Source organism: Alosa alosa, chromosome 10 (assembly GCF_017589495.1).
Source record: "Alosa alosa isolate M-15738 ecotype Scorff River chromosome 10, AALO_Geno_1.1, whole genome shotgun sequence".
In the NCBI taxonomy this organism is placed as follows: Eukaryota; Metazoa; Chordata; class Actinopteri; order Clupeiformes; family Clupeidae; genus Alosa; species Alosa alosa.
Window position 1 is genome coordinate 12,013,745 of NC_063198.1, and position 19,772 is coordinate 12,033,516.

General features: G+C 37.2%; 2 protein-coding genes across 2 annotated transcripts; both read right to left on the bottom strand.

Moving 5' to 3' along the window:
• Positions 1-3,134: 3,134 nt before the first annotated feature.
• Positions 3,135-4,636, bottom strand: LOC125302280 (transcription factor HES-5-like). Its single transcript, XM_048255396.1, has 2 exons — positions 4,554-4,636; positions 3,135-4,442 (listed from the first exon to the last, which is right to left on the bottom strand). Exons 1-2 carry the CDS (start codon positions 4,614-4,616, stop codon positions 4,023-4,025), a joined length of 483 nt encoding a protein of 160 aa, XP_048111353.1. The 5' UTR covers positions 4,617-4,636; the 3' UTR covers positions 3,135-4,022.
• A 9,809-nt stretch (positions 4,637-14,445) lies between these two features.
• On the bottom strand, positions 14,446-15,934 carry LOC125302273 (transcription factor HES-5-like). Its single transcript, XM_048255384.1, has 2 exons — positions 15,854-15,934; positions 14,446-15,742 (listed from the first exon to the last, which is right to left on the bottom strand). The coding sequence occupies exons 1-2, from the start codon at positions 15,914-15,916 to the stop codon at positions 15,338-15,340; spliced, it is 468 nt and encodes a 155-aa protein (XP_048111341.1). The 5' UTR covers positions 15,917-15,934; the 3' UTR covers positions 14,446-15,337.
• Between the last annotated feature and the right edge of the window lie 3,838 nt (positions 15,935-19,772).

The window sequence follows — 19,772 nt, forward strand, 5'->3', positions numbered from 1 at the left end:
CCTCTATTTATACTCCCAGATCTCCATATGAATGTGTGGGTCTTGGGCTGGTTGGAGTTTCTCACAGTCAGCAGCCAATGGCTGAGCTGCAGAGGACAATGAGGAGTGTGGAGCTGCCACATGCTGGATTCTCCCATTGCTGGGGCACAATGGTCAAACCTCAGGGGAACAGGTGCTGGGTTGGGGGTGATGGAGAGAGACCCAGGAAAGGACTGACCCTGTGAGGAGAGTTAATCTGCTGCCTGATGTTGGGGTCATTGATGCTGACAGGGCACATGTAGCCCACCACTGTATACACACGTGTGGTTGTGTGTTCATGCATGTCATAGTCTTTCTGTTTGAGAATTCAAATATTGTGCACTATCCTTTAATGATAGGCTGAGAAAACATGTCTGAGATCTTTAAGTAATTTTACTACAGAATTCTTGAAACATTCAACAACTACAACGAGTCTGAAAACTCTTGGAGTTTTTATGCATTCATGCAAGCTTTCACTTTTGTCAAGCTCAGTGCTTTTGTGAACTCATTAATTTAAAAAATGCAATAAGAATGACAATTGTTTCCATGTTGCTGCACTGCTGTGGTGCATTTTGTAATCAAATCTTTGTGAAAATAACAATATGGAGGGGAAATTGTCTTCGGAACATTCCCTTCCCTCTCTCTTCAGGAGTTCTGCAGATGTACCAGATGTCTTCCTCTGTCATGTTGCTGGTAGAGCGGTCATTTGAGTTTCCCACACTCAGGCCTCTATGCATTACAAAAGCTTCTCTAATCACCCATGTTGAGGAATGGTGACTGTCAGCTCAGAGAATGACATCACAAACCATCTGGAGGGAAAGAATCTTATTGGCTGAGCTTTGATGTGATTCACCAAATTCATGATTTCAACGTCAAAATTCAAGACCAAACTGGAGTTGGTTTGAAGAAGGATTCATATGAGTTTAGACTTTTTAGTTTCTGTATGAATACATTAATACTGACAGAGACTAGTGTACTCATTCCTCAGTACATCAGAGTTTCCTTCTTGAATGTTTAATTATGCCATTCATGCATGCTAACTTTTTACCTTGGCTTGAACACACTGCAGTGCGTGGGTCTGACGTTTGTCATAAAGTAAAGTCTTGATGATATGCAATTTTTTGAGAAATCATTTCATTATTATCAGGGCTGCAAGTAAACTCAATTCATCCACCTCTGGAATTTCAGAAATATAGTTTATCCAACACTCATTAGAGTTTTTCCACCACTCAAAAGTGTTTATTTGCCAATTGCAATTTGTAATATCAAACATCAAACTGTATTATCCACATTCATAATATGTACACTCATCAACACTCTAAGAACCATTACCACTGGTATTGTTATAAATATTGGACAATAACCTCTACCATCTTCAAACATGTTCTGAATGTCTTTTTAAAAAATCTGATACCGCATGGTGCAGTACACCTTACCACATCACAGAATTCATAGTTTACCCCACCTCTTCTTTTAGCACTACTCCCCTGATTTTTAGTATAGCACACACGCCTATTCCCTTGAGTGTTTGTGGAATCACCAGTGGGACTGTGGATGTCAATGACCAGGAACTGAGACTCTCCTTTCCAGAGCTTTCCCACACTTTGACCATTGACAGTCCCCTGTGAATAATGGAAGTGTGCCTTATCACGACTGGATAAGGGCATCAAGACTAACATTTAATCTCAACCATAATTAAGCTGTTTACAATGGATCTTCAGGTTAAGTGTCCTTCTTCCAGTGGTAGAAATTTTACAGGCTTCCTGACTTTGAGATACATGCATTTCAGTTTTGAACAAACTGAAACATTTCTCATTTGTTCTCAGAATTGTATACAAAACAGGTATATGTACAGTAAATGTATGTTGTTTAGTAAATATCATTTGATTTGACCCTTTATTTACTGAAGAGCTCTACAGATTCTGCCCTGATATTAGCATCACAGTTTTTTGTAGAACACCAAGCAAATTCTGATGTTTCAAGATTGTGTCTATTGTCCCACAGGAGGTCTGTGAGAGAGTCCACCACACTTTCCCACACTCTCTCCATTCTCTGCTCTTCAATGGGGGAACAATAGAAGTGTGTCTCATTACCCTCCACATTAGTCAAGGAGCTTCATCCCCCTGCTGCCCAGCTGACAGTGAAAGCAGTGGGGTCTAATTCAGTTTCTATGCAACCACTGGATTAGATTACATTTATGAATTGTTTTGATTTAACAAACATCGAGTATGAATAATATGAGATATAACATTTCTTCAAATTCATTATGATACTTTAAGGCAAGAAACACTATCCACATTCATAATGCCATACTCAAGCATATTTTATGAGCCTGTATGACGACTGTAAAACAAAGATGATGCCTTTTTCTACTTGATATAACATTTTCCTTCACTATCACATTTGTATAGTGTTTTGAAAGCTGTAATGTTTCAATATGATCAGCATGAATGAAAAGATCAGTGAACCAATCCTGCATTTTGGTTTCATTGCCAAAACATCGAACATGCATGCAATAGTAGACGCAGTCTATCACTGTTGATGAAATTGTGTTGGTTTCAACACACATCAGTAACAAATAGATAGAACCATTTTGCATTTAATTGGAATATTGTAAAATAATCCTGTATTTTACTACTTTTGTACTTAATTTCTGTGAATGTGTACAGTCAAAAGGGATTTTAATTATACAGACAAAAACATGCCAGAGCAGTTAGATAAATCATTTAGTGTATACTATCATGTCAGCTCTAACCGCTTCTGGCATGAACTGTCTAATTTAAACATCCGGAAGCCACAATATCTTACCCAGTGACATAATTGCTTGGTTCTTCATAGACACCGTGAACATCAAATCACAGTGTGTTTCAACAGGTGCCACTGGATCCAATAGTTGGCTTAACAATGTTGCAAAAACATCTCCAAATCTCAAGGTTGTTAATGAAATGATGTGGAATTGAAATTCAGGTACAGCTACTTTCCAGCCCACAGATGCTGACCATCTGAGCATACTGTTATTTTTTTACTAATGATATGGATAAAGAAATGTACCTTCTGAAGTTACTTTACTTCTTTAATAGTAACTATTGATAAAAGAGAGACAAGCGAGAGTCAAATATGCAGAGATTGATTTATTGTACTTTTCTGGCTTGAGAATTAAGCCATTTGAAATCAATAAAAATGTTTAACAACTTAGAACAAAATTATTGTCTATTGACATTGTTGAACAGGTTGATCTCTACTGAGACAAATATAACAGGTCTTTCTAAAAGACAATGGAAGCTTCATATCAAAGCTATTTGTGGTTATTACAGCACATAAGAGATGCATTTCATTGAAAACACAACATTCAAGTTTCTTAAATGTTAAGAAAGTGTAAAATTTCTCCCATTGTTAAGGTAAGTGAGAAAACCTCCCTCCTTGAGAATTCCCATTAATTAAATCAGTTTCTAACATCTTAGAACAAAATCCTTGTCTATGTGACATTAGTCAACAAGTTGTTCTCTAATGAGAAAAAGCATAACAGGTCTTTATAAAAGACAATGGAAGCTTTACATCAATGCTATTTGTGGTTATTACAGCACATAAGAGATGCATTTCATTGAAAGCACAACATTCATGTTTCTTAAATGTTAAGAAAGTTTTACATTTCTCATTGTTGAGATAAAAAAAAATCCCTCATTAAGAAAACTCCATTAATGAAGTCAGTGCAATTTCCAAAGAGACAACAGTTTACTTAGTAAACAGGGTGTAGTCATTATTACAATAACATAGCATTTGAGTTATTTTCAGCTGTGAAAATATCACCAATATGGCTATTTTGCAAATTATAGAACTTGCCACGTGTAAGAAAGTCTTCCCTGAAGACAATTGGCAGTCCATATCACAGATATGGTATTCCATATTTCATCCTGGAAATGATCTTACATTCTTTTCAGATAAAAAAGAAAACATAACGCCTGCATTTGCAGGATTAACCAATGACAGTCTTAGTTCATGTTGAACTATACTTCAGTTTTCTGCCAAGGCCTCCAGGGGGCGATCTTGGCTGGACTCTTCTCTTTGCTCAGTGTGTGCTGATTCAGCACACTAATCTGAGGCAGGGCTTGATCTGGCATGTCCTCATCAGAGGACGGCTTCTGGGTCCGGAAGTGGCTCAGCACAGTTCCATGACTTTTTGACAGGAAGTGAACATCTTCTTTGGCACACGTGGAGAATCCCTGAAGAACATCATCAGATGAAGGCAGAGTCTTATGCTGGAGCTGTCGTCTCAGGAGGCAAACGGTCATCTCCAGGATGTCAGCTTTCTCCAGCTTGGACTCGGGCTGCTGGTTGAGGAGCTGTGGACCCAGGAGATCCTTGAGGTCCTCAATACTTTTGTTAATGCGATCCCTGCGCATCTTCTCCACAATGGGTTTTCTTATCTGCAAATAGGAAGTAGATGTCATTAATACATTTGGTCTTTAAATATGCACAGAGTGTGAAGTCAATGAACGTCTTTGGACAATCTGAAAGAGATTGGTTACAATATTTACCTTAAGGTTCAGACTCAGGTGTTCCTTTGGGTAATCTGCTGTTGAAATGATTGTAGGCGCCATTGCTGTAGCTGCAGTAGGTCTCTCTGTCTAGAGTGAATCTGATCAGCACCGGCTTCATGTCCTCTATTTATACTCCCAGATCTCCATATGAATGTGTGGGTCTTGGGCTGGTTGGAGTTTCTCACAGTCAGCAGCCAATGGCTGAGCTGCAGAGGACAATGAGGAGTGTGGAGCTGCCACATGCTGGATTCTCCCATTGCTGGGGCACAATGGTCAAACCTCAGGGGAACAGGTGCTGGGTTGGGGGTGATGGAGAGACCCCAGGAAAGGACTGACCCTGTGAGGAGAGTTAATCTGCTGCCTGATGTTGGGGTCATTGATGCTGACAGGGCACATGTAGCCCACCACTGTATACACACGTGTGGTTGTGTGTTCATGCATGTCATAGTCTTTCTGTTTGAGAATTCAAATATTGTGCACTATCCTTTAATGATAGGCTGAGAAAACATGTCTGAGATCTTTAAGTAATTTTACTACAGAATTCTTGAAACATTCAACAACTACCACTGAAAACTCTTGGAGTTTTATGCATTCATGCAAGCTTTCACTTTTGTCAAGCTCAGTGCTTTTGTGAACTCATTAATTTAAAAAATGCAATAAGAATGACAATTGTTTCCATGTTGCTGCACTGCTGTGGTGCATTTTGTAATCAAATCTTTGTGAAAATAACAATATGGAGGGGAAATTGTCTTCGGAACATTCCCTTCCCTCTCTTCAGGAGTTCTGCAGATGTACCAGATGTCTTCCTCTGTCATGTTGCTGGTAGAGCGGTCATTTGAGTTTCCCACACTCAGGCCTCTATGCATTACAAAAGCTTCTCTAATCACCCATGTTGAGGAATGGTGACTGTCAGCTCAGAGAATGACATCACAAACCATCTGGAGGGAAAGAATCTTATTGGCTGAGCTTTGATGTGATTCACCAAATTCATGATTTCAACGTCAAAATTCAAGACCAAACTGGAGTTGGTTTGAAGAAGGATTCATATGAGTTTAGACTTTTTAGTTTCTGTATGAATACATTAATACTGACAGAGACTAGTGTACTCATTCCTCAGTACATCAGAGTTTCCTTCTTGAATGTTTAATTATGCCATTCATGCATGCTAACTTTTTACCTTGGCTTGAACACACTGCAGTGCGTGGGTCTGACGTTTGTCATAAAGTAAAGTCTTGATGATATGCAATTTTTTGAGAAATCATTTCATTATTATCAGGGCTGCAAGTAAACTCAATTCATCCACCTCTGGAATTTCAGAAATATAGTTTATCCAACACTCATTAGAGTTTTTCCACCACTCAAAAGTGTTTATTTGCCAATTGCAATTTGTAATATCAAACATCAAACTGTATTATCCACATTCATAATCATAATTGTTATTTCTTCCATAGACACCGTGGAATCAAATCACAGTGTGTTTCAACAGGTGCCACTGGATCACCAGTTGGAACAATGTTTGCAAAAAACATCTCCAAATGGTTGTTACCAAATGATGAAATTGAAATTAGGTACAGCCTACTTTCCAGCCCACAGATGCTGACCATCTGAGCATACTTTTATCTTTTACTAATGATATGGATAAAAGAAAATGTACCTTCTGTGCCTTTTTCAGGAACTATTGATAAAAGAGAATAGCGAGAGTCAAATATGCAGAGATTGATTTATTGTACTTTTCTGGCAGAATTAAGCCATTTAAAATGGATAAAATCAGGTAACAACTTAGAACAAAAATTATTGTCTATTGACATTGTTGAACAGGTTGATCTCACTGAGACAAATATAACGGGTCACTATAAAAGACAATGGAAGCTTCATATCAAAGCTATTTGTGGTTATTACAGCACATAAGAGATGCATTTCATTGAAAAAACAACATTCAAGTTTCTTAAATGTTAAGAAAGTGTAAAATTTCTCCCCATTGTTAAGGTAAGGGGAAAACCTCCTCTTGAGAATTCCCATTAATTAAATCAGTTTCTAACATCTTAAAACAAAATCCTTGTCTATAGGCATTAGTCAACAAGTTGTTCTCTAATGAGACAAAGCATAACAGGTCTTTATAAAAAAGACAATGACTTTACATCAATGCTTTGTTGTGGTTATTACAGCACGCAAGATGCATTCATGCAAAGCACAACATTCATGTTTCTTAAATGTTAAGAAAGTTTTACATTTCTCATTTTGAGATAAAAAAAAAATCCCTCATTAAGAAAACTCCATTAATGAAGTCATGAGACAAACATTACTTAGTAAACAGGGTTCATTATTTTCAATAACCTGTAGCATTTGAGTTATTTTCAGCTGTGAAAAATATCGCCAATATGGCTATTTTGCAAATTATTTGAAAGCTTCAATTGTCCAGTCCATATCCCAGATATGGTATTCCATATTTCATCCTGGAAATGATCATTTTCGTAAAAAAAAACATAACGCTGCATTTGCAGGATTAACAATCAGTCTTATTTCATGCTAAACTATTTGTTTTTTCTACCAAGAAGGGCTCTCTTGGCTGGACTCTTCCCTGAGTGTGTGCTGATTCAGCACACTAATCTGAACACAGGGCTTCTTGATCTGATGTTTCAGAGGGCGCTTCTGTCTCGAAGTGGCTCCAGCACAGTTCCATGACTTTTTGACAGAAGTCCACATCTTCTTTGGCACACGGGAGAATCCCTGAAGAACATCATCAGATGAAGGCCAGAGTCTTATGCTGGAGCTGTACCTCCAGGCAAACGGTCATCTCCCAGGATGTTCTTTCTCCAGCTTGGACTCGGGCTGCTGGTTGAGGAGTGGACCCAGAGATCTTGAGGTCCTCAATACTTTTTTGTTAATGCCCTCCATCTTCTCCCTAATGGGTTTCTTATCTGCAAATAGAAGTAGATGTTTTTACATTTGGTCTTTAAATATACCGTGTGAAGTCAATGAATAAAATCTGAAAGATTGGTTGCAATATTTCCAAATTCATTCAAGTGTTCCTTTGGGTAATCTGCTGTTGAAATGATTGTAGGGAGTGCCATTGCTGTAGCGCTGGTAGATCCTGTCTAGATGAATCTGATCAGAACATTTCATGTCCTCTGTTTTATACTCCCCAGATCTCCCATGAATGTGTGGGTCTTGGGCTGGTTGGAGTTTCTCACAGTCAGCAGCCAATGGCTGAGCTGCAGAGGACAAGAGGAGGGAGTGGAGCTGCCACATGCTAGATTCTCCCCATTGCTGGGGCACAATGGTCAAACCTCAGGGAACAGGTGCTGGGTTGGGGTGATGGAGAGACCCACAGACCCCACTGTGTTGGATTTGTGAGGAGAGTTAATCTGCTGCCTGGTTGGGGTCCATAGCTGACCACATGTAGCCCACCACTGTACCTGCGTGTGGTGGTGTGTTCATGCATGTGTCTTTCTGTTTGAGAATTCAAATATTGTGTAATATCCTTTAATGATAGGCTGAGAAAACATGTCTGAGATCTTTAAGTATTTTGCTACAGAATTCTTGAACATTTCACCCATAACGAAGTCTGAAAACTCTTGGAGTTTTTATGCATTCATGCAAGCTTTCGGCTTTTGTCCAAACTCTAGTGCTTTTTATGAACTCATTAATTTAAAAATGCACAAGAATGTAATTGTTTCCATGTTGCTGCACTGCTGTGGTGCATTTTGTAATAAAATCTTTGTGAAAATAACAATATGGAGGGGGAAATTGTCTTGGAACATTCCCTTCCCTCTACCTTCAGAGGATTTCTGCAGATGTGCCAGATGTCTTCCTCTGTCATGTTGCTGGTAGAGTGGTCATTTGAGTTTCCCACACTCAGGCCTCTATGCATAATAAAAGCTTCTCCCTAATCACCCATGTTGAGGAATGGTAACTATGTCAGCTCAGAGAATAGCCTCCACAAACCATCTGGAGGGGAAAGAATCTTATTGGCTGAGCTTTGTGATTCACCAAATTCATGATTTTCTCGTCAAAATTCAAGACCAAACTGGAGTTGGTTTGAAGAAGGATTAAGCAAGGTTTAAGACTTTTTAGTTTCTGCATATATACATTAATACTGACAGACTAGATCTCCATTTTCTCAGTACATCAAGTTTCAAACTGAATGTTTAATTATGCCATTCATGAATGCAAACTTTTTTTTGGCTTGAACAACCCACTGCAGTGCATGGTCTGGCGTTGTCATAAAGTAAAGTCTTGATGATATGCAATTTTTTAAGAAAATCATTTTCATTATTATCAAGAGCTGCGGTGGGCAAACACTGATAAACTCAATTTTATCCACCTCTGGAATTTTGCTAAATATAGTTTTTCCAACACTGTAGAGTTTTCACCCACTAAAAGTGTACCAAATTGCAATTTTTGTAATTCAAAACATCAAATATATCCATATTCACAATATGTACACTCATCAACACTGTAGAACCATTACCACTGGTATTTATTATAAATGTGGACAATAACCTCTACCATCTTCAAACATGTTCTGAATGTCTTTTAAAAAAAATCCTGATACCGCATGGTGCAGTCCACCTTACCACATCACAGAATTCATAGTTTACCCCACCTCTCTTTAGCACTACTTTACTGATTTTTAGTATAGCACACCTATTCCTTGTGTGTTGTTGAATCACCAGTGGGACTGTGGATGTCAATGACCGGAACTGAGACTCTCTCCTTTCCAGACTTTCCCACACTTTGACCATTGACAGTCCCCTGTGAATCATCAGAAGTGTGCCTTATCAATAGGGGCATAAGACTGGATCTTCAGGTTAAGTGTCCTTTTCTTCCAGTGGTAGAAATTTTACAGGCTTCCTGACTTTGAGAGACATACATTTCAGTTTGAACAAACTGAAACATTTTCTCATTGTTCTCAGAATTGTATACAAAAACAGGTATATGGACAGTAAATGTATGTTGTTTAGTAAATATCGAGATTTGACCCTTTATTTACTAGAAGAGCTCTAATTAGCATCACAGTTTTTGTAGAACAACAAAATAAATTCTGATGTTTCCACTATTGTCCCCAGGGGGTCCTGAGAGAGTCCACCACACTTTCCCCTCTCTCCATTCTCTGCTCTTCAATGGGGAACAACATGTGTCTCATTACCCTCCACATTAGTAGAGGAGCTTCATCCTGCTGCCCAGCTAACAGTGAGCAGTGGGGTCAATTCAGTTTTCTATGCAACTACTGGATTAGATTACATTTATGAATTTTTTGATTTAACAAACATCAGTATAGAATAATATGAGATATAACATTTCTTCAAATTCATTATGATACTTTAAGGCAAGAAACACTATCCACATTCATAATGCCATACTCAAGCATATTTTATGAGCCTGTATGACGACTGTAAGAAACAAAGATGATGCCTTTTTCTAATTGATATAACATTTTCCTTCACTATCACATTTGTATAGTGTTTTTTGAAAGCTGTAATGTTTCAATATGATCAGCATGAATGAAAAAGATCAGTGAACCAATCCTGCATTTTTGGTTTCATTGCCAAAACATCAACATGCATGCAATAGTAGGCGCCAGTCTATCACTGTTGTTGAAATTGTGTTGGTTTCAAATTAATACATCAGAAAAAATAGATAGAACCATTTGCATTTAATTGGAATATTGTAAAAAAATAATGTATTTTTTACTACTTTTGTGTCTTAATTTCTGCCAGAATGTGTGCAGTCAAGGGATTTTAATTATACAGACAAAAAAAAACCTTGAGCAGTTTAGATGGAAATCATTTGAGTGTATACTATCATGTCAGCTCTAACAGCTACTGGCATGAACTGTCTAATTTAAACATCCGAAGCCACAATCACTTACCCAGTGACATAATTGTTTTCTTTATGGTTCAAATTTGATATTTCCAACAGGTGCCACTGGATCAATGGTTAAAACAACAATGTTGCAAAAAAACATCTCCAAATCATAAGTTGTTAATGAAATGATGTGGAATTGAAATTCAAGGTACAGCTACTTTCTGTACAGATGCTTGACCATCTAGAGCATACTGTATCTTTACTAATAAAGTAGGATAAAAAATGCCGCAGCTACGGGATACTTTACTTCTTTAATAGTAACTGTTGATAAAAGAGAGACAAGCGAGAGTCAAATATGCAGAGATTGATTTATTGTAATTTCTGTGAATGTGTACAGTCAAAAGGGATTTTAATTATACAGACAAAAACATGCCGAGCAGTTAGATAAATCATTTAGTGTATACTATCATGTCAGCTCTAACCGCTTCTGGCATGAACTGTCTGATTTAAACATCCGGAAGCCACAATATCTTACCCAGTGACATAATTGCTTGGTTCTTCATAGACACCGTGAACATCAAATCACAGTGTAATTTCAACAGGTGCCACTGGATCCACATTATTGGCTTAACAATGTTGCAAAACATTCCAAATCTCAAGGTTGTTAATGAAATGATGTGAATTGAAATTCAGGGTACAGCTACTTTCCAGCCCACAGATGCTGACCTCATCTGAGCATATCATTATTTTTTACTAATGATATGATAAAGAAATGTACCTTCTGAAGTTACTTTACTTTAATAGCAACGGCTGATAAAAGAGACAAGGAGAGTCAAATACCAGAGATTGATTTATTGTACTTTTCTGGCTTGAGAAATTAAGCCATTTTGAAATCAATAAAAAATGTTAACAACTTAGAACAAAATTATTGTCTATTGGCAATTGTTGAACAGGTTGATCTCCACTGAGACAAATATAATAGGTCTTTATAAAAGACAAAGCTGGAAGCTTCATATCAAAACTATTTGTAGTTTATTACAGCACATAAGAGATGCATTTCATTGAAAAAGCACAACATTCAAGTTTCTTAAATGTTAAGAAAGTGTAAATTTCTCCCATTGTTAAGGTAAGGAGAAAACCTCCACTCCTTGAGAATTCCCATTAATTAAATCAGTTTCTAACATCTTAAAACAAAATCCTTTGTCTATGTGACATTAGTCAACAAAGTTGTTCTCTAATGAGACAAGCATAACAGGTCTTTTTAAAAGACAATGGAAGCTTTACATCAATGCTATTTGTGGTTATTACAGCACATAAGAGATGCAAAACATTTGAAAGACAACATTCATTTTCTTAAATGTTAAGAAAGTGTTACATTTCTCCCATTGTTAAGATAAGTTAGAAAACCTCCCTCCTTGAGAAATTCCCGTGTGAATTAAATAGTTTCTAACATCTTAGAACAAAACAAAATCCTTGTCTATGTGACATTAGTCAACAAGTTGTTTCTCTAATGAGACAAACATAATAGGTCTTTATAAAGACTATGGAAGCTTTACATCAATACTATTTTATGGTTATTACAGCACACAAGAGATGCATTTCATTGAAAACACAACATTCAAGTTTCTTAAATGTTAGAAAGTGTAAAATTCTCCCATTGTTAAGGTAAGTGAGAAAACCTCCTCCTTGAGAATTCCATTAATTAAATCAGTTTCTAACATCTTAAAACAAAATCCTTGTCTATGTGACATTAGTCAACAAGTTGTTCTCTAATGAGACAAAGATAACAGGTCTTTATAAAAGACAATGGAAGCTTTACATCAATGCTATTTGTGGTTATTACAGCACATAAAGTGCATTTCATTGAAAACACAACATTCAAGTTTCTTAAATGTTAGAAAGTGTAAAATTTCTCCCATTGTTAAGGTAAGTGAGAAAACCTCCTCCTTGAGAATTCCCATTAATTAAATCAGTTTCTAACATCTTAAAACAAAATCCTTGTCTATGTGACATTAGTCAACAAGTTGTTCTCTAATGAGACAAAGATAACAGGTCTTTATAAAAGACAATGGAAGCTTTACATCAATGCTATTTGTGGTTATTACAGCACATAAGAGATGCATTTCATTGAAAGCACAACATTCATGTTTCTAAATGTTAAGAAAGTGTAAAATTCTCCCATTGTTAAGGTAAGTGAGAAAACCTCTCTCCTTGAGAATTCCATTAATTAAATCAGTTTCTAACATCTTAGAACAAAATTATTGTCTATTGACATTGTTGAACAGGTTGATCTCCACTGAGACAAATATAACAGGTCTTTATAAAAGACAATGGAAGCTTTACATCAATGCTATTTGTGGTTATTACAGCACATAAGAGATGCATTTCATTGAAAGCACAACATTCATGTTTCTTAAATGTTAAGAAAGTGTAAAATTTCTCCCATTGTTAAGGTAAGTGAGAAAACCTCCCTCCTTGAGAATTCCCATTAATTAAATCAGTTTCTAACATCTTAAAACAAAATCCTTGTCTATGTGACATTAGTCAACAAGTTGTTCTCTAATGAGAAAAAGATAACAGGTCTTTATAAAAGACAATGGAAGCTTCATATCAAAGCTATTTGTGGTTATTACAGCACATACGAGATGCATTTCATTGAAAGCACAACATTCATGTTTCTTAAATGTTAAGAAAGTGTAACATTTCTCCCATTGTTAAGGTAAGTGAGAAAACCTCCCTCCTTGAGAATTCCCATTAATTAAATCAGTTTCTAACATCTTAGAACAAAAAAACAAAATCCTTGTCTATGTGACATTAGTCAACAAGTTGTTCTCTAATGAGACAAACATAATAGGTCTTTATAAAAGACAATGGAAGCTTTACATCAATGCTATTTGTGGTTATTACAGCACATAAGAGATGCATTTCATTGAAAGCACAACATTCATGTTTCTTAAATGTTAGAAAGTGTAAAATTCTCCCATTGTTAAGGTAAGTGAAAACCTCCTCCTTGAGAATTCCATTAATTAAATCAGTTTCTAACATCTTAGAACAAAATTATTGTCTATTGACATTGTTGAACAGGTTGATCTCTACATTTGTGTAGTGTTTTGAAAGCTGTAATGTTTCAATATGATCAGCATGAATGAAAAGATCAGTGAACCAATCCTGCATTTTGGTTTCATTGCCAAAACATCGAACATGCATGCAATAGTAGAAGCAGTCTATCACTGTTGATGAAATTGTGTTGGTTTCAACACACATCAGAAACAAATAGATAGAACCATTTTGCATTTAATTGGAATATTGTAAAATAATCCTGTATTTTACTACATTTGTACTTAATTTCTGTGAATGTGTACAGTCAAAAGGGATTTTAATTATACAGACGAAAACATGCCAGAGCAGTTAGATAAATAATTTAGTGTATACTATCATGTCAGCTCTAACCGCTTCTGGCATGAACTGTCTAATTTAAACATCTGGAAGCCACAATCACTTACCCAGTGACATAATTGCTTGGTTCTTCATAGACACCGTGAACATCAAATCACAGTGTGTTTCAACAGGTGCCACTGGATCCAATAGTTGGCTTAACAATGTTGCAAAAACATCTCCAAATCTCAAGGTTGTTAATGAAATGATGTGGAACTGAAATTCAGGTACAGCTACTTTCCAGCCCACAGATGCTGACCATCTGAGCATACTGTTATTTTTTTACTAATGATATGGATAAAGAAATGTACCTTCTGAAGTTACTTTACTGCAGAGGTAACTATTTGTTGACATTTATTACACACACTGTCTAGCTAGATTTCTGCTAAGAAAATATATGTAAACAATGCATTCTTTATGATACAAAATGCAAACAGTTATGGGGAAGCTTGGGTGAGGTTTGGGCTTTATGATGTGCAGCAAGGAGTGGTTCAGATTAAAAAAGGCTGGCAATTGACAGTGAGTTTACTTAACACAGCTGTCTATTGACTATTTTTAAGTCTGACTTTCCTTAAACTAGAGCTACATGACTATTTATAGTAACTATTGATAAAAGAGAGACAAGCATGAGTAAAATATGCAGAGATTGATTTATTGTACTTTTCTGGCTTGATAATTAACCCATTTGAAATCAATAAAAATGTTTAACAACTTAGAACAAAATTATTGTCTATTGACATTGTTGAACAGGTTGATCTCTACTGAGACAAATATAACAAGTCTTTATAAAAGACAATGGAAGCTTCATATCAAAGCTATTTGTGGTTATTACAGCACATAAGAGATGCATTTCATTGAAAACACAACATTCAAGTTTCTTAAATGTTAAGAAAGTTTAAAATTTATCCCATTGTTACGGTACGTGAGAAAACCTCCCTCCTTGAGAATTCCCGTAAATTAAATCAGTTTCTAACATCTTAAAACAAAATCCTTGTCTATGTGACATTAATCAACAAGTTGTTCTCTAATGAGACAAACATAATAGGTCTTTATAAAAGACAATGGAAGCTTTACATCAATGCTTTTTGTGGTTATTACAGCACATAAGAGATGCATTTCATTGAAAGCACAACATTCATGTTTCTTAAATGTTAAGAAAGTTTTACATTTCTCATTGTTGAGATAAAAAAAAAATCCCTCATTGAGAAAACTCCATTAATGAAGTCAGTGCAGTTTCCAAAGAGACAACAGTTTACTTAGTAAACAGGTTGTAGTCATTATTTAAATAACATAGCATTTGAGTTATTTTCAGCTGTGAAAATATCACCAATATGGCTATTTTGCAAATTATAGAACTTGCCACGTGTAAGAAAGTCTTCGCTGAAGACAATTGGCAGTCCATATCACAGATATGGTATTCCATATTTCCTCCTGGAAATGATCTTACATTCTTTTCAGATAAAAAGAAAACATAACGCCTGCATTTGCAGGCTTAACCAATGACAGTCTTAGTTCATGTTGAACTATACTTCAGTTTTCTACCAAGGCCTCCAGGGGGCGCTCTTGGCTGGACTCTTCTCTTTGCTCAGTGTGTGCTGATTCAGCACACTAATCTGAGGCAGGGCTTGATCTGGCATGTCCTCATCAGAGGACGGCTTCTGGGTCTGGAAGTGGCTCAGCACAGTTCCATGACTTTTTGACAAGAAGTGAACATCTTCTTTGGCACACGTGGAGAATCCCTGAAGAACATCATCAGATGAAGGCAGAGTCTTATGCTGGAGCTGTCGTCTCAGGAGGCAAACGGTCATCTCCAGGATGTCAGCTTTCTCCAGCTTGGAGTCGGGCTGCTGGTTGAGGAGCTGAGGACCCAGGAGATCCTTGAGGTCCTCAATACTTTTGTTAATGCGATCCCTGCGCATCTTCTCCACAATGGGTTTTCTTATCTGCAAATAGGAAGTAGATGTCATTAATACATTTGGTCTTTAAATATGCACAGAGTGTGAAGTCAATGAACGTTTTTGGAAAATCTGAAAGAGATTGGGTACAATATTTACCTTAAGGTTCAGACTCAAATGTTCCTTTGAGTAGCCTGCTGAGGAAGTGATTGTAGGTGCCATTGCTGTAGCTGCTGTAGATCTCTCTGTGTAGAGTGAATCTGATCAGCACCGGCTTCATGTCCTCTATTTATACTCCCAGATCTCCATATGAATGTGTGGGTCTTGGGCTGGTTGGAGTTTCTCACAGTCAGCAGCCAATGGCTGAGCTGCAGAGGACAATGAGGAGTGTGGAGCTGCCAAATGCTGAATTCTCCCATTGCTGGGGCACAATGGTCAAACCTCAGGGGAACAGGTGCTGGGTTGGGGGTGATTGAGAGAGACCCACAGACCCACTGTGTGGATGTGGGAAAGGACTGACTCTGTGAGGACAGTTAATCTGCTGCCTGATGTTGGGGTCAATGATGCTGACAGGGCACACGTTGTCCACCACTGTACACACACGTGTGGTGGTCTGTTCTCATACAGTTCTCTTGGGTGCTCCTTGTTGGTGCCCCCCACCCAATCCCAATCCTCCCCCACCTTTTTTTATGCAGCCCTTGCTACTTAATCTACAAAACCCCTCTTCTACTGCACTTTTTACCCCCCCCCCCCCATTAATGCACAAATAGGCTGACACCAGACATAATTTCACTGCATTTCTTACTTCCAGTAACTATATGCATGTGACAATAAAATTCCTTCTACCTTCTTCCTTCATGTCACTGACCTGAGTCAAATTTTCAATATTGAGCATACAACCCTTTAAAGCTGGGAAAACATATATTATCAAACAAATGGTATGTGAAAGTATTTAAAGGAAGAATATTGATGCCTTAAAGCAGGGATAAAATTAATGTAATGTATGTAATTTATAGGCCTATGTTCTCGTAAGACCTTATGATTTTACAAGATATTTATTTATCATTCTGTCATGCCCAGTCATAATACATATTTGCTCTAGCCCTTCCTAGTTGTACAGTATACCCTATAGCTTTCCTAGACTTGTCCACATCAGGTCTGCTTGGTCAAAGGGCTGACTCTAAAAGGTGGCCAGATGTTACTAGTACTAGTGTGCAGAGCTTCCATCAGGGTTCCCACGCTGAGCCCTCAACCTTGCATGCTGTGGTCACTGGAACTGAAAAGTACATACAAAAAGGCTTTCAAGACCACTGAATGGACCATTAGTGACAGTTAATGGCTGGGTGTTATTTAATGGACAGAACCTCCCGGCACCCTCCATCTGGAGGGAGAGAGTACCACTGTCTGATCTTTCCTCTCAGTATGTTCTTGATTACATAACATGCTGGATTGTGGATGTCCCATAGGCACGGAGATCAGTAGATTATACTAATGCAGAATGTAGATGCTGGGGATTTAAAATTAAATAAAAGGCTAATTTGCTACTTTGCTACTACTTTGCTAATTCACTCATTAAATCCAAATATTTGTTATTTGGATTTATTTTGACTCTATTATTTGTATAAAATCTTTACATAAATATGCTCGACATGCTCCAGCGTAATTTGCGTGGATTAGAATTATGGATGCTGCGATGATTGAATTATGAATTAGAATTGAATATGATTTGTTTTATTCAAATCTAGAAATAGGATTACAAAGGTCATAATTGTGATGCTTAGTTTATGTATGCGATGCAAATGTAAACATAAACTTAAATGTAAACAGCACTGGGAGAGGTGATGTGTCTACAGTCAGTATGCTTAAATGCATCATTATTGTGTTTTCTGCTTATTGTTTTAGTACTCATTAAATGATTTTGCTGAGCAAACAAGCATTGTTTATTTAACATCTCTAATAAATGTCACTCGCAACCTGCCATAGGCCTACTTGGGGCATTGGGGATGTGTATGCTAATGACCTAGCTTCTGAGATTCTCCTCTTCAGAGCTTTCCCACACTCTGCCCATTGACAGGAATTCCCATGTGAATAATTGAAGCGTGCCTTGTTAATGACAATGACAATATATCTCAAGAAATGGTGTTCACAACCATGAGATTGAGAAAGATGTAATGGTTAACTTCTGCTACAATAATTTAGAGCCAAATTAACAACTTCATATTATCAAACAAATTGCATACTGTGATATATTAAAGTAGTAATGTAACAATAAATATAAAATGAGAGTACTATGCAATAATTGCACACTTTCAATCTCCAGGAGAAAAAAAAATATTCACATATGAACATCTGAAATTGTAAATGATTTCCAATAGTAAATAAATTACATATAAATGACATCAGAAGTCTGCCACCCTCCTTATCTTTAACTATTTGATTCAGAAATACTAATTATTTCAGAAACGGCTTCACCTCTCTGCCTACAATAATTCTGTTATGTCTCAAAAGAAGTTGATCTTTTCTTTTTCTTTCTTTAAATCTAAAGAGATATTGTAATGTTCTGGACAATATGCAGTGAAATGATTTTATCATTTGTCCAGGATTTAATCAGCAGTATACACAAGGTGCTAATGAAAATGATCACAGTGCAATCAATGCACTGATATTTCCTTATCGACTGAGTCAGTTTGGAGCAACATATTACATAAGTGTATAGGCAGGATATACCTCTGATATTGCTTTCAAGAAATTACTTTGATTTTCCATCTAGGTCAAAGATATGTATAGAATATCTTTCATTCTTGGGAACTAAAATCAAGAAGGGGAATAAAAACAAGAAGAGATTGCGGCAACATAAGTTCAATAATAAGAATTTTTAATGATAATATCATTATTTTTGACAGCACATACATTTCGTCATTAAACATTAAACATTATAAATCACAAGCATTATACATCTCTCAGCAGAACGATAACCATCCAAAGTACCTTTACACAAAGGCATAGAATTAAGCCATAGCACCATGGCTTGTTTTTAGGAGAATGCCAGTTTTCTTAACAAAAAGAATATCTACATAAAAATAATTTTCTCTGTGAGAGAATATATCATTAATAACGCAAAGAAATAAATGCTAGCATCACATTTCATTGCAAACATATGGCAACTTTGCTTTGAATAACTAGTAAGTAAGCAGCATGTTATTCAGCATTCTGTTCATAACTAGTGAGTTTTTTTTCACTAGTGAGTATTTTTTCAGTTGTATATCACAGCAGTGCAACGACAGAGTGAGAAATTCTCTGATGGGGTCTGAAAAATCCATAGGATGTTTTTAAATCACTTTGGCCTCCACTCCTGGCTCCTCCTCCAGAAGACATGTGACAGTCAGTTCTGGCAGAGCAAGGGCGTGATGTCGTCATCGGGCGAGGGGAAGAGCCGCAGGATGTCTCGGGAACACCTGGAGTAGCCGTTTGGGAAGAGCAGGGCCTTCTTCAGGGTCAATAGGGAGACTGTCTTTTCCAGCATCTCGGCAGTGGGGACGCCATTCTGCAGGTGCTCCTCAAGAGCGGCCCTCAGTTTTTCAACAGTCCTCAGACACTTGCTCTCCAGTCTCTGGAGTTTACACCTGCAACCAAGACAATAGAAATATTGGTTAGCCACTTGCATCAATTCAAACTTAGCATAGGTTAGTTCAGTTTATTTAAGTATTATCTTTCTGTTTTTGCTTCTATCTCACCTTGGTGTCTGGGCCTTGATGCTGTCCTGGAGAAGGATGTTTGTGTATTCCGGCATGTTTCCTGAAGTCTTGGTCTCAGTTGAGCAGGTGGAAGTAGCTGTTAGAAGGATGGTCCTCAGCGAGATTGATTTTCTGAAGGCAGATAGGGATCTATTTATACTCCTTCTTGATGCTCGGGGCATTTGAGAACCAATCAGAGCTGCTGGATCGTGGGACAATGGTCGACACATGATTCTCTCCTGTCAGTTAGAGCATGAAAGGTTTTGCCCAAGCTGGATGGGAGGGGAGGTGGTCCTCTGTGCCATCTGTCGGAAGGGACAGTCATGTTTTCTGTGGGAAAAAGC

Coding starts and splice junctions, on each gene's coding strand:
- LOC125302280 (XM_048255396.1), bottom strand. CDS start 4,616: ATGGCGCCTACAATCATTTCAACAGCAGATTACCCAAAGGAACACCTG. Junction 4,443..4,553: donor ACCTGAGTCTGAACCTTAAG/GTAAATATTGTA, acceptor TCCTATTTGCAG/ATAAGAAAACCCATTGTGGA.
- LOC125302273 (XM_048255384.1), bottom strand. CDS start 15,916: ATGGCACCTACAATCACTTCCTCAGCAGGCTACTCAAAGGAACATTTG. Junction 15,743..15,853: donor ATTTGAGTCTGAACCTTAAG/GTAAATATTGTA, acceptor TCCTATTTGCAG/ATAAGAAAACCCATTGTGGA.